The sequence below is a fragment of the Hyalella azteca genome, unplaced genomic scaffold, assembly GCF_000764305.2.
Source record: "Hyalella azteca isolate HAZT.00-mixed unplaced genomic scaffold, Hazt_2.0.2 contig4664, whole genome shotgun sequence".
Taxonomy (NCBI): domain Eukaryota; kingdom Metazoa; phylum Arthropoda; class Malacostraca; order Amphipoda; family Hyalellidae; genus Hyalella; species Hyalella azteca.
The window spans coordinates 66,035-81,533 of record NW_025934876.1 but is presented as its reverse complement, the minus strand read 5'-3'; the positions used below and the strand labels follow the sequence as shown (position 1 = coordinate 81,533).

The 15,499-nt window shown below is 40.5% G+C and overlaps 1 protein-coding gene across 1 annotated transcript in view; it reads right to left on the bottom strand.

Moving 5' to 3' along the window:
• Positions 1-15,260, bottom strand: part of LOC108664920 (cell wall protein PRY3) — a 49,154-nt gene extending 33,894 nt beyond the window's left edge. Inside the window, exons 1-2 of the mRNA XM_047880113.1 lie at positions 15,185-15,260; positions 3,228-4,776 (exon numbers count right to left, since the gene is read on the bottom strand). Of these exons, the coding sequence (XP_047736069.1) occupies positions 3,228-3,686 (459 nt within the window). The 5' untranslated portion in view covers positions 3,687-4,776; positions 15,185-15,260. The remainder of the gene's footprint in view (positions 1-3,227; positions 4,777-15,184) is intronic.
• Between the last annotated feature and the right edge of the window lie 239 nt (positions 15,261-15,499).

Genomic DNA, 15,499 nt, shown 5'->3' with positions numbered 1-15,499 from the left:
AGCGTTTTGGCCGGACTCTGTAAATACATAATCAAATAATGGATGTTTATAGAAGTTGTGATACCAAAATAGTGAGCAGTGATTCTCGGCCGACTTCGAGAGAATATTGCGGTTATAAGTTAGGCGTAGGAGCTGCGGGAGCTATGATAATCTCAACATACACAATGAAGAAGGATAGTTGCCCCCAGTATTGATATACTGTGTACTTACTGTACTAGATGAACAAGGCGACAGCGGATTCTCCACATTGCTGTGCAGAGCTATCCAGCTCTATTGGTAAATAACCACAATATACTAGTCGCATATCAATGTAGCCTGGATCTGGAATTGTGTTCTTTGTAGTGGAATCATGTAGTAATTCAATACAAGAGTTGGATAAAGCATAAAAATCAATTTGACTTTTAGATTAATTAATTTTAATTTCATTCGTAAATACAAAATTCAGTTTATTCAAACTTCTAAACAAGAATTAAATGGAGGTTCCTGGTTAAATGCGGGTCTAAACTGGTCTCTCAGTGAACAATATTACTCGATCGAAAATAATAGTCGGGTTTCAGCGTATCTGGTCATCTCGTGGAATTGCAATAAATCCGAAACAAAGTATAGTTAGGGTGCCAGCGGTAAATAAAAACAACACTGGTAAAATAAACAAAGAACTATTGATAGATATCGTACAGACAAGCTAGTGTGCAAGAGTAATCAATTTTCAGGTGAGTTTCAATCGTCAAGTGAGTTTCAATTGCAGCAGAAAATAATAAATGTATATATATGTAAACCTAACTGAATCATCGGCAAATATGGCAATCAGTGCTCAGAAGGAACAATGAGTACTGGCAAATTCTAGCTCGTATCTGGTTAATTAATGTAAACAATTCTCCTCTTAGATCAACCATGCAAAAATTAAAATCACCGAAACACAACCGATGCAAAAATCCATGCAGTAATGGCACTTAAGTTATAACTAAAGCGATAGTAACGCACTATAATACAGAAGTTTCAATAAGTCATGTCTCCATCCCAAAAATGTTGCAAACTACAATCGTGACGTTACCGGCAATAAGTTTCCCAATCGAGAACGTCGATTGGGCTCCATGGAGTGCGAAAGTAAAGACCGTCCAAGGTAAGTAGACAGGGCCTGGCCCAGGAGTTATGTGATGATCACAGTAACTGAGTTAGACAGCAGGCTGTGATAAATCGGCCAACTGCAACACGCGAACGCTCCTGGATATTTATAGGGCCATAAAAATTGGAATTGACGCCTAACGACCCTAGGATAGGGGTGATTACAGCCTGATCTTAGGAGCCGTTGTACAGAAACGTCTATCAATTTACCGGTCGTAGCAGTTTATAAGAGGATAAAAGCCTTATTGGTACTTGACGATCGAGGTCAACGGAGTTTGTGCGGGATCGAGAATGGATTAAATACGGTGTTGTCTGAATAGTTCATGTACTCTGTTGTCTGAACGCATCATATACGCTATTTTCCGAATCGTGTTGCCTTAATGGTTCAACACGGTATTGTCTGAATTAATCATATACTCTTTTGTCTGATTGGATCAGGTACTGTGTTGTGTGAATGGATCATATAAGCTGTTGTCTGAATGGATCGCATACGGTGTCGTTTCAATGGATCAAATTCAGGGTTGTCAGCATGGATCAGGTACTATATATAATAGTTGTCTGAATGTATCAAACACGGTGTTGTCTGCATGGATCGAAAACGGAGCTATCTGAATAGATAATATCCTGGGTTTTCTGATCGAGTCAAATTCGGTGTTGTCTGAATAGATCAAATTCGGTGTTGTCTGAATCGTAGCTAAACCTGCAAACTAACTCATCGTTGTCGTCAGGCAAGGACTTAATTACCTCACACAGAAACAATATGAGGCAATTTGAAGGCAAAAACTCGTGCATCAGAATCTCATTCCTGAATAGTAAATACAATCCACTTCTATTCATAAATGGACATCCTTGTACAAGTTTTGTTGGGAATAGATAAACGCATCTCTCGTCAAGTCGAGCGCCCCCTAAGTTATTGCTCCAGAGAGCAGTAATGTTGAATATTGAGGAAGTTTGATCGTAACTTGGAAACTTGATGAGGTCGGAGCCATCATGAAGTGCGCTACAGCGTGAACATGGCCGGTATCGAGTGCCTGTCAGTCGCGTGTTATAAAATATTTGGCTGATCACTTGCCCTCTAGAATGTTTCGGTGGGACAAACACATACTTGATCAAACACACGCAGAAAGACACATCCTTAATCTTGCAAAATGTCTTCAAAAACCAAATGAGTGAGCTGAGGGCTGTGAACTTAACAGAAAAACTAGAACTATAATAAGCATGGAGAAGGCCGTAACTAAATTTACACGCAACATAACGATTGATCATAAACGACTACAACCCGATTTAACCCGCACATATTAGTACCGCGATGGACAAGTTATCCATCACCCCAGCCCATCTGTGTAATGAGCGAGATAAGAAGTGATGACAAGCATGAAGCAGAATAATGTAGTTGTAATGAGGCTGGGAAGAAGGGCGCCGAGTTCTATCCTCTTTAAGGCGGAAACGTCGCGGCAACTGTGCCGGCCGGAACAGCTGGCATGCTGCGTGTCTGACCTTCACGACCCAACAATCAAATTAAAATTTAATTAATAACATTGCTAGGTTGTGAAGACTGCACAGGTTGTCTTCAGATACATGTGCAATGAGGTAAAGGAACACACTTGATGTCTAAAATAACGGTGAAGGCCGAGGGAAGAACTCTGAACGCTGGTCAAGTAATTAAGAGTGACACATATGAGCCTTATTAGCGTCAGTAGCCCGCATGGGAAGAAGTGAGTAATGCAAAACCTGACAATCCATAAGGTAGAGCAAATGCTAAACTTCATACGGAAAGCAGCAACAACGGTTAACTCTCTGCTCTCAAATCTCGCAATTTTGAAGAGGGAGTAAAAATTAAGAGAACCAATAACTTTCCGTAGTTATGCATTGGTTATTAGGTTTTTGAATCATTAGCTTGGTTTTTGCCACGACCTTGGCTAGACCATTTTAGCACAAATATTTTGCAATAAAACGAGCTCATAATTTAATTTGTTTGCCACTTTTGTTTAACCGGAAAACTGCAAGTTTCACTTCATGGCAGAAAAAAATGTTAATACAAATGCACAAATTTTAATACAGAAGTTATTAGAAACTAAATAATGAAGATAAATTGTCGTACTCACTCTGGTGATGAGGGCGAGGGTGTGTGCGGTGCGCATGGGGTCCTCGGGCTGGACGGGGGGCTCTCGTTTAGGGAGGGGGACGGTGAGGGGTAAGGGAGTACCAGCAACTTCTTGCATGCGCAGCAGAAGGGCGATCTTCTCCCTCCTCTTGATGTTCTCCATGATCTGGGCGTGAAGCACCTCTTTAGGCACATGATCGCGTACGTGGTAACCTCTGCTTCTGATGATAGACGCGAGTTGCTCGTATCCCCCGAGGATGGTCGTCTCCCCTTCCTCATCCTCCGGCACAACAGCGAGCTGTTTGCGGACAGTGTCGCCGGTGGCGTCGTCTTTCTTGGTGCTTGAAACTTTGCTTTTGAGTCGGGGATCGTTGCTGGACTTGGTTCGGTCGTTGTTGAAATCCTGTTGGCTTTCGTCCTCCACTTGGCCCCGACGCTTACGAGCAAAAATTCGTCGCATTTCGCAAGGCCGGCAGACGGAAGAGTGAAGGCTGCACTTGCCCTCTCAGCCCGCAGGCAGAAGCAACATCGTGCCAAGGGCGGTCGCTGCTCTATGTTTCCAAACTTTGATGTTCACTGCCAGTATAGAACGCATCTAACGAGATTCCCTCAGGCCACCTCAACAATTTCGCTAAAACAGAGGTCGGGTTTACTAAATTTAAAGAGTTTTCTTCTGAGGCGGGGCACAGTAAGCACTCATAAGATGTAGGAGCAATGTTTCGAATGAAGACGAGCGCGTAATTCAACAGCCTGATACAAGTTGGTAAAGAAATCTTATATACGTTTGATTGCAGCTTAATTGGTCGTTGCATTGCGATTGTTTTCATATATCAAATAAGTACCACTTTAAAACTCATAATTTCGCCAAAAATTCTTTCGACATTTTTTACCTAAAATTTTATATTATTAAAGTTAACTTATACTAGCTTCGTTCGTGAACATTCCACATTATTATAATAGAAAGTTATTATTCCCTAGGTCAGAAGTTATTGGAATAACATTTTCTGTGGATTTGAATTAATAACTGTCGTACGTACTGATCTATACGATGCACTATAGAGTTCACAAAATGTGTATAATAAAGTTTTTTATATTAATGCTTCAAGAAAATAATATTTACCAGCTTTAATATCAGAATCCTATAAATAATCATCGATTTTGAATACATCTGAAAACTGAGGACATCAAAACGACGAGCTGGCAATGACAAGGCATACTTTGCATTAGTGATACCTGCTATAAGACGCTGAAGTGCGAGACCGCACCGTACAATACAGACACGTTGAGCAAGTTTCAAGCAGGCCACTTCCTTCCAACAATAACAACACTAAACACAGTTAAGGCTTCTCTTACTATATGCAGGCTTCTCTTCTTATTTCCATCAACATAGAAGACGATCCAAGAAGATATATGAGAAGTAATATCGGTTTGAGAGAGGCCACCTGACCAATACATCACACTTGGCCTCCACTGACGTCACGTGCTGACGTGAAGGCAACTCTGCCGCGTGTGGTCTCGTGTACACGACCAAGTTCAAACTTCCACGGGACCTGAAACAGGAAGAAAACTTAATAAATTGCGGGCTAAATTAAGAGAACAATCAGCAGCATATCAAAGGCTCTTACGCTATGAATAAATTAAGATGGAAGAATATCATTCACACTCAATTTTACTCGGGATGTTTCACGACGTTAAAATTCTCAAGAATAAGAAATACGAATATCTTATTTATAAAATAAGAATTTTAACAATAAGTTTTGAAGACATTGCTAGTCCAAAGCGGTACTGTTCGAGTAAAATGTTGAAATATTTATACCGAACTTCTACCGTTTAATACAATTAATTAATTCTACCGTTGTGATGAGAAGTTTGCGACAGCCGCGCTACCGTTGAAAATATTCGAAGCTGCGCGAGTGAGAAAGGCAGGCCCCCAGTGTTTTGGCCATAAAAATACAGCTTCCCAAAACTTGTTTCATTACGAAACAGAACAGTATATAACGTATTCAAATGTAAATTTCTTAGCTTCAACATGCAGCTGCGGTTAAAACCGCTGAAACTCGTCGATGCAAAATAATTTTATTTGCCAATATTTTCGTCAAGTAATGAAACGATAAAACGCTTTATTTTGTTGAAACGAAAGAATTTCTGCATTAAATAGTTTATTCAATTACATTTATGAATTTTTCACGTCACTTTTTCTTGCACCGTTAATATTTTATCTGCAACTAAACAAAGCTGCTAATGCCGTGTAATAACTGATTTACCTATAAACATTTTCCCCGTGTTCATGTAAACATCGAATATATCCATCACGTGTAATCCTTCAGTTGAGCATCGCGCGAGACGAGGTTGAACCCTAAATTTCTCACCTACAAGATCACAAGATATCCACGCAGAAAATTATCGGGACGATAGTTTTTTACGTTTCAGTCGCAATATGTTGGTATAAATAGGCTCCCCATTGAAACATTTGAGCATCATAGCCTGGCTTAGCGGTTGGCAGATTGCGCTGAAGTTCTGCCGAAGCCAAAAGTAATATCGGAGCGGCCAAGATGCGTGTGATGCGAGCATGTGAGACGCGCCCTATAAATACCTCGTCGTAAGTCACGGCAACGCAAGCCCGAGTCTGAGTCTGCCAACGCCGACGCGAGGGCCGGAGACTGGCAGCGACCACGGCAGCGGTAAGCTCGTGGTAGACGTAACTTCGGGGTAGATGAGTAGACGTAACGTCGGGGTAGATGAGTAGACGTAACGTCGGGGTAGATGGAGTAGACGTAACGTCGGGTAGATGGAGTAGACGTAACCTCGAGGTAGATGGAGTAGACGTAACCTCGGGGTAGATGGAGTAGACGTAACCTCGGGGTAGATGGAGTAGACGTAACTTCGAGGTAGATGGAGTAGACGTAACGTCGGGGTAGATGGAGTAGACGTGACCTCGGGGTAGATGGAGTAGACGTAACCTCGGGGTGGATGGAGTAGACGTGACCTCGAGGTAGCCTCATCTGAGTCAAGTGGAGGCCGCTAGTGTGCACTACTTTACAGCCATGAGCGGGAGCTATGGTTGGTTGTCGGAATGAGGGTTGAGTTTATATATGTTCCGAAATTCTTATTCCTAACAATGAAAGTCGAATGTAGAAATATTTTTTCTATAAGGCTAAATTTTTAACGCAGCGCTCATAAAACGAATAATCATGAATTCCCAAATTTTCAAAAGTGAGAAAAATTTAGCAATAGAGTAAACATTGCAGTTAATTTTAAGGCACAATGCACTGGATCAAGACTTGTCTAAACATGAAAGTGTCCGCGACAAAAACGCGGGCCGGCCGCAAGATGAGCACGCTATGAGGGAGACGCTGATGTGACAGTTTTAGGTGTCCTGAGAGCTGAACACCTCTGCTTGTTTGCACAATAACTTTGTGTTCATGTATTGAAGGACGGAGAGCTTCGAAGGGAGTTTCAATTAGTCGTGGTATAATGTACGTCATAATGAAGATTATCTCAGCCTAGCGGAATATGATAAATCAATTGCACAAACTTGACCTTGGACACTGTCCCTGACAACTGTGTAAACCGTACGCTAGCCTGACAATACAACTAGCCAGCCTACATAATGGTTCTCGAAGCCTGTTTTAAAGTGCATTACTTATCGAGGTATGAACAACAAGTATTGTAATCAGTGTGACTAAATTAATTCAATAATATTATTGTGGAAATAGCTCTGCAATTGCACAAATGGACATGCGAGCAGCGAATAAAGCATGAATCTCGGCCGAAATCCAAGCAAAAATCTTGCACCGCGGCGCTCGCACTATTTTATTTAATTCAAGCAGAAAGCTATTACGGTCAGCGATGCAAGCTTCCTAAGAGGGCAGATTCACTTTAAAATGAGCTTACAAATGCAATGAGATCCTCGCCATCCTCACACTGGTCGGCCCAACGTTTCTGTAAAGGCGGAATAAAGCGCGGCATATGGAGGCTTACAGCAGCGTAATACGGGGCAAAGCGTCGCTCCATAGCGCAGTTCAGCGCAGAGCACAGCGCCATAGCGTAATCTGGAAGATCACGTCGCACCATAGCGCACAACACTGCGCCATAGTGTGATCCGGAAGTTCACGTCGCACCATGGCGCAGTTCAGCGCAGAGCACTGCGCCATAGCGTAATCTGGAAGATCACGCCGCGCCATAGCGCAGTCAAACGCAGGGCTTTGCGAATGGTGGACAACTCGCATGTCCGACGCCTGCAAGGCGCAGCATATAACGCAAGCATCGCCCTCATCATCCTCAATATATAGTGATGCTGGTAAACAAGCTGTCCGTTGGTCCCCCAAAACTAATTGTAATAATTAATGTTACGGTGCCATCATTCTATAAAATAAGAAACGCTGAGGCCGTCTAAAGGATTATTTTGTGCTTAGACAATTCGATGCCATGCGTTTAGTTCAGAATGTATTTACTCACAGCTAAACATGTGAACGAATAAAATAATTTGCCTAAGAATATCTACATTGCGACCTAAATTACACAACAGATGGTTTTATGATAGAAAAAATTGAATTTCATTACATAAAATGATTGCATTCATTTTTAACGCCTGCCTTGTCAAAATAAATCGGGTATTTGTTGACGTCAGCATTCGACTGCATGTCTATGTGCAAGCGGTTCATCAACTGAAATTTTTAATTCAGACAGTATCACATAAACAATTATTGTGTCGAAATTAGTTTTAATAGCATTCTAGGTAAATATCTCCAAAGTTAACCAGGATGGTCATAATGCTTAACATTTTAATGAAGCCGAAGAAAAGATAAGTACAGTATATGGCGTCAAGAGCCTCCGAATTTGCAAATGTCTTTTCCGAAAGCCCATATCCATAGAATTTATCGAGACGATGATCTCGCGTGTGGAGCTCTGGGAAAAGTTTAATTGCTTTCCAGAGAACTACTTCACTAGGAAACTTTGGTGCATAATACCTTATTGTCAGAGGAGGTATTTAGGATGCGATCGCTACACAGTATTTCGAAAAAGTTTTAATTAAATGAAAACTAATCAACCTACACTATACGCTTAAGTATTATTTAAATTATATATAAGACGATCTATGGCAGGTCATTATTCTGTATAAAAGCTATATTTATTACAACACTTCTCTTTAACTTCACTTCTTGTTTGTCTGTTTGTCTGTCTGCTACAAATCTTGTAATCGAAATTTAACACACTTCTACTTATCCTATCGATCTGAAATTTTGCATACATGTTTAAATTTGGAGACAATGTATGAATCAAATGTCAGAATAAAAGATTTTAAAAAGTAAAATTTTTTTTTCAATATTAAAAAAATTGAAAAAATAATTTTGTCAGCTACGAATCTTATAACTGATATTTGACACACTTTTACGTGTCTAATTGATCTGAAATTTTGCACACTTGTGTGAAATCAGAGCCAATGCATGAATCAATTAACAGAATAAATAATTTTGAAAAAAATTTATATATTGAAAAAAATTATATATATTAAAAAAATTGAGAAGTAAATTTTTTTAATTTTCGAAAATTAGACGAGAAATTCATTGTACATCTATAAGATTGGAGATACTGGATTCTTTGGAAGTGTTGTCTTTAAAAAGTAATTTTTAAACGTATATTATTTTTAATAGAAGTGCTGAGTCTTAAACGACGTTTGGTAATTGTCTTTTAAGATAGTGTAAATGCTTTTAATGAAATTTAAGGCTGTCTGATGCTGTCTATAAACAGACCATCGAGGCACCAACGATGCCGGTTCAAAACACGGACCTAAAATAATTTTTCCTAACGATAATGCTTGCGGTTGCCCGTGTTTGAAATTCATCCATTGCTCTGGTCATTTCTGAACAATGAACAGAATGTTAAAATAGCTATCTCGTCTGCCTGAGAGCAACCTTTATGAGGGGCTTTAAACCAGTTTCTATGATGCCAGCTACCAGCTTTAGAAGAGAAAATCTTGAAGATTTCTACTGTTTTGTTAGTCTTTAATGCTCCTTTGTGTTACCGACGGTTCAACACTTTGTTTGTATGACATCAGACCAGCATAATTTGTAGTTGAATGCGCGACAATATTTGATTTGCGAAGAATCCTCCGATTTACCCTCAAGTGCCCCAACCGGTAAAACATTAGGCCCAGCAAATTTAATTATTAGTATTTAATTATTTATAATGCAATAATATTACACCACGGTTTGATCACAAAAGTCAAATCCAGAATGATACATATTATTCAGATCGGGACTAATAATTTCTGACAGGAAAACTTGGAGTCACCAACTTTTAGAAATTCAATGAAAAATACTAATTCACTAAACACGATAAAAACATTCAAAATTACCTTCCTACAACAATAAATAAATTAATGACTGAATATAATAACAAGTGATCCTCATAAGTTTTCGAACAAGAACAATATCACAAAGATCCCTACATGAGAGCGCCGATCTTTTCATAAGAAAACGGAATAAAAAGTTTTCTGTTCGCCCACCTAACGAACAATCATTCGAGAATACCAAAAATATTTAGTCACCAACTGTAGGCAGCAGATCTTTTCCACGCGCACTAAATTTCAGGTCTGCCGATTTTATGAGACTTCCGAAATGATTTCCATCAAATACAAAGAACTGTAGCGGGCTTTTATCCGGTTACACACAAGCGCCAACTCTAAAAGTTGTAGACTTGACCAAGAATTACGATGTAGAAGACCTCTTAATCCAGGTTTTACAATGTTTGGAATGCTTCTTGCATCCATGCGTACAAACTCCTTTACGACTAAAAAGTAAAAAAGAAAACGCTTCTAAACTTTGCTTCGACCAAATTTCCATTCTGGCCACTACTTAAAAAGACCCTGGCAGGCCCACAGAGCCCGCAATCCAAATGATAGCGTGATAATAATTTTTAAAAATAAGTTCTCAGTTCCAGCTCACTTCCGACATTTTCAAAAGTGTCTTCCCGTTATAAAAATAACGGCACAAATCCAGTAACAAGTTCCTGAGACACGATGGTGCTTACACAACGCCGTCCGTGTTGCACCTCACACGCGCAACACTTTATCAAGTGCCTAACTTCTGCAAAGATGTGGATGAATTCGTCATCGTTAACTCCTTATAGCCAATCGAGTTTCGACATTTTTTAATTTCCAAGATGACGAAGAAGATCATTTTGCTTGACTGGCTGTTGAACGACAATGCCTTAAATCGAGATAAAAACGACTAAAAAATTACTTTAAACTGAATGAATAGATCTTCTTCTCAAACAGAGCCGTAAAATATTTGACTGAGCCTCGTTGGGATTTGGCGTCGTAAAGATTTACGCATATACGTACATCAAAACATCGATGATGAGGTAATGATTGTGAGGTAGAAATTAATGACCTTAAAATCTATACGAATGATAAAACAAGTGCTACATTACATGCATCGAACTGCCTGATATAACTCAATTAACACTCGCATTTGAAAGTATTTGAAGAAATCGTAATTTTATTGCTCGTACGTAAATTAATCTATATTCTTTTAGGCTTCAACAATTGTCGTGCCTGATTGTATTTTGTAAGCTCACATCAGAGGTGTCGTGTGATGTGAAATTTGCTATTATCCAGCAGCAGCTCTACGAATGCTTCACCAAACAATCGAAATAGAATAAAATTTACAATTTTTACTTAATAATTAATTGCATCACGAGTACAACCGTGTTAAAATCTATTTTACAAGAATTATTTTCTATTTTACAAAGAAGTTATTCCTGCAAATATAAAGTCCATGTACTGCAATAGCAGTGAATCAATAGAAACCTTAAGACAAACCTCTTGCTGGCAACATTGCTACGAAATACAAAACTACACTGGTGATGAATATCACAAAAAATATGACTCAGTACTCACTGCAGTGAGTGACAGAGAGCGCATTTTCTCGTCGACGAAAACTTGAGGTCACGGACAGACGGACGGACGGACAGACGGACATGGCGAACACAATAGTGCATTTTTTCATAAATGAGAAAATGCGCTAAAAAGAGTCTTGCAGTTTGACGAAAACATCAAGAGTTAATGGTCCGCAGTGCGGAGACTGCAGCGCGGTTCACAGAGGCGATGGACATCGCGGCCTCAGCAGGCATGCGGCGCGGCATCAATGCCCAGAAGCGGCTAAACAGCGGCTAAAGTCCAGCGGCTAAAGTCCTGTTAGTAGTACTGTTACAGCTCGAGTGCGAGTAGTACTGTTGCAGCTCGAGTGCAAGTAGTACTGTTACAGCACGAGTGCAAGTATTACTGTCACAGCTCGAGTACAAGTAGTACTGTTACAACTTGGGTGCAATTGGTAGTACTGTACAAGTAGAACTGTTACAAAAAGAGAGTAGAACGCAATGATTTGTATAAAAGCCGGTCCAAAATGAACTGAGGTTGGAAATCGACTGAAGGATGTTTTCCAAAATACGTGATTAACGGCAAGCCACCAAAATAATACCTGTCTAAAGCAATATAACTTCGGTTGCTAAAGAGAACTGACCTTGGCACTGCACCTTACCTCCACAGGATTTTTCATTCTAAGACGTTTTAAAAATGACGCTCTTATTATATCACTTCGCCTGATGTTATGTCAATTATTGAGAGGCAACTCAGCTATTAGGAAAGCATGATCATTCTTTACTCTACCACAGAGTCACGGTTAAACTGTTGAAAATTAGGTGCATTATGCTATACAAATATGTGTATGATATCTTCATCTCGAATATTCATTCTTGTTTTTTGAATCTCACACGGAATACAATAAATTAGACAAGGTTAATAAACATTTGCAATGGAATTTTTCTGCTCAAATACACGTTCATGCCAGCCTCGTTATTAAAACAACGACCTCGACCCCCGCTACAGCAGTGGGAAAAACAATAACTTTAGTCTTAACAAAACGCTAAGATCAATTCTAAACAAACTTAGCTTATTCCAGTAATTTGAGACAACTTAGCAGAACTTCGAAATTCTGATGGACGTGTCTGATGGACGTGTCTGGACGTGTCTGATGGACGTGTCTGGTGGACGTGTCTGATGGACGTGTCTGATGGACGTGTCTGATGGACGTGTCTGATGGACGTGTCTGGTGGACGTGTCTGGTGGACGTGTCTGGTGGACGTGTCTGATGGACGTGTCTGGTGGACGTGTCTGGTGGACGTGTCTGGTGGACGTGTCTGATGGACGTGTCTGATGGACGTGTCTGATGGACGTGTCTGATGGACGTGTCTGTGGACGAGTCTGATGGACGTGTCTGATGGACGTGTCTGTGGACGTGTCAATTTCTACGACCATGAGTTATCAGAGGAGATAACAGTTGGTGTTGCTACGTCAATTTTAACTCTAAACAGACTCTATATATGAGACCGGATATATTAAGCTATAAAGCTGCTAAACCAATAGCCAGCACGACTAGCGCACGATGTATAATGCTGCGCATGCGACGTGTGATAACATTCTGTGAGGCAGCAGGCGAATGTTTCCAAATTGGTCTTCGCATGAACAAAAAAATCTGATTATGAGTGATTAACGAGGTTTTTCAAACTTGTCTTCGCTTGAACATATAAATGTAGATTTTCGTTGATCAACAAAGTTTTGCCTTCTTCTTTTTGGGGCTAAATAGAACTGCCTCTATTTAGCCCCAAATCCACATCACTGCACGTGAAGAGGCAAAGGAGCACAACTCGCTCCCGCGTATGTCTGACCTGCAAATTCTGAAGTATTAAAAAATGGTGGTTATGAATGGCACAAAAATACTGTAAGTTAAAGGAAAATTAATCGATGCGTTATAAGATCATCAGAGACGAAAAATTCGCGAATCGCAAACGACACCAAAACGCTAACGTGTCCACGCTACGTCCAAAGGTCCCGGCCGTACTCAGACTATAAGCTTCTGTACGAGGCTTTACCCCATCATTATTCCAAAGCTAAACTGCATAGGCCGAAGAATCTTCAAAAGTTTATCTGTACAATCTAAGTAGAATAGTCGAGGATTGCGATGAAACAGGATCTTGCACGAAACCTCTTCAGCATCCTTGGAGTTGCTGCTGTCGTGGAGTCATACAGCGAACTGACGAAAATTCTTGAAAAAAATGGGTGAAGCGAAGCAGCAGGAACGACATTAGTTTCACATCAAGTGTACCGGTACACGTTAAAACTGCCTCAGGCGTCAACCAAAATGAGGCATGTTGCAAGCATTAATGAAGCTACGATCCGAAAGACTTGAAAAACCACAAAATTACCGAAACTTGATGTTATTTATTTAGGAAATTCGAAATGACAGTAGCAGCGCAGTGAAACACGTGGTGGTGGCAGCGCAGGGAAACACGTGGCAGTGGCAGCGCAGGGAAGCACGTGGCAGTGGCAGCGTAGGGAAGCACGTGGCAGTGGCAGCGCTTAGAAACGCGGGACAGTGCTCTGCAGTGGTGGAGGCTCACGGAAGTGCTCGGCAGCGGTGGCAGCACACGGAAGTGCTCGGCAGCGGTGGCAGCACACGGAAGTGCTCGGCAGCGGTGGCAGCACACGGAAGTGCTCGGCAGCGGTGGCAGCACACCCCTGGGTAGGCCAGAGTTGCACAGGGACAGGGAACTTTGCCTGCCACGACATCAACAAGCTCGCGCAAAGTTCCCGCACAACGTATCTAGAGAATCAATCTCTTAATCAAACATCGCTTAATGACATGGAGATCATACAATGATTTAACGATTTTCAGAGTACTCTGTCGTAATATTTTTTGGCAAGAGCCCGAACCTGTACAATGTGCGTGCAACCATTTTCGATGTAAAAATCAACTGTAACTTTAAATTCTGACTCGTTTACGGTAGATGAAATAGGTAAATGTTTGCTTTCTTGAATGGAGTGCTTCCGCAAGGGCCGTGTCGTATTAACATAGTGATCTCGGCGCTGAAGTGTAGGCCTGATGTGGCCTGTCGATCCATCCAAGATCCACGTGGTTGAGTGAATATATGAGGTTTAACTTTGGATCTAGTCGCTGATAGATAAAATCAATGTTAGATCGGGTAGATTTTCTACGTCATCAATCAACCGTGACATCAGAAAATAATGCTCACTACGTTGAAAGAACAGAAAATGGTAATCAGAGGAAATGTGCAGCGTGCTGGAGAACTGAAAGAAAAGAATGTACTACATGCAATGTTGGTTTGCACATGGAACTTTTCCAAGAATGGCATCTTAAGTAGATGATATGTGCCATTATCCCCCATTTGGAGACCACCACTAAATTTCGAACTTAAGAAAATGTATGGATGACCAGCCAAAAATTTATTTCTCTTTCTCCAGTTATTTTGTTGGGTGGAAATATAGTGCAAACTGCAAAAGAAAAAATAGTCAGTTAATAGTTTGTCGAGGTCGGTGCCACGGGCCACGCCAACGGGCAATGAACCATCGTCGCTTCAGAACGTCCGAGGCGCTAATGATACATTCACGACTACCGTCAAAAATTGAAACGACCGAGAAAAATAAACTGAATAGGCAATCATAAAAAAAGCTAAGCTATTTTTACCTGGTAACCAATACCCATGAAATAAATGATTACCACCACTACAAATTGTTACTAGGCAGATTTCAGAAGCCACATTTTCTTTCAAAAGAGAATTGACTGACATTCTGAATTTTCAATGTTGAATTAAGAATACTGCATGAAGTGTGATTAGTTACGTATATTATGGGCATAAAAGCACGATTCTCCAGCCTAAAGCGAAATCTCTCAATGCACCACGGCCGGCAAATCGCATCCCATCTTTCAATCCGGAGAGCTAACTTTTCGAAAGGAATTATCTTTCCTCTTTCCCTAAGAAGATAAAATCTAATTTCCCTTGAACTTATCAAACATTGAGCTGCTTAAATTCACACGTGATGGTAGATCAAATTGAACACGATAAAAAAACCGTAGGATAGTGAATCTGGATACTCACATTGAGCAATGAGAAGAAAGCTAACGATCAAGCAACATCGCGCCGCGTTGCCTACGCCACACCCACTCAGCACCAAGTCTAGCAGCACACTAACGACAATAGGAATATAGGATTTAAATTGAGTTGTTTCTTCGGTACCGTATATGAAATATGAATCATTATGCAGACAGAAGAATTAGCTTATGTGATCATCAATGTTAGGATTATAGCAAAATTAATTATACGCGATGATCAATTAAAGTATATTTGCTCATTTACAGCTTTCATTTGCTGGTTCCACATTACAAAAATCGCAAAGTGAGATCCTCTGTTTTG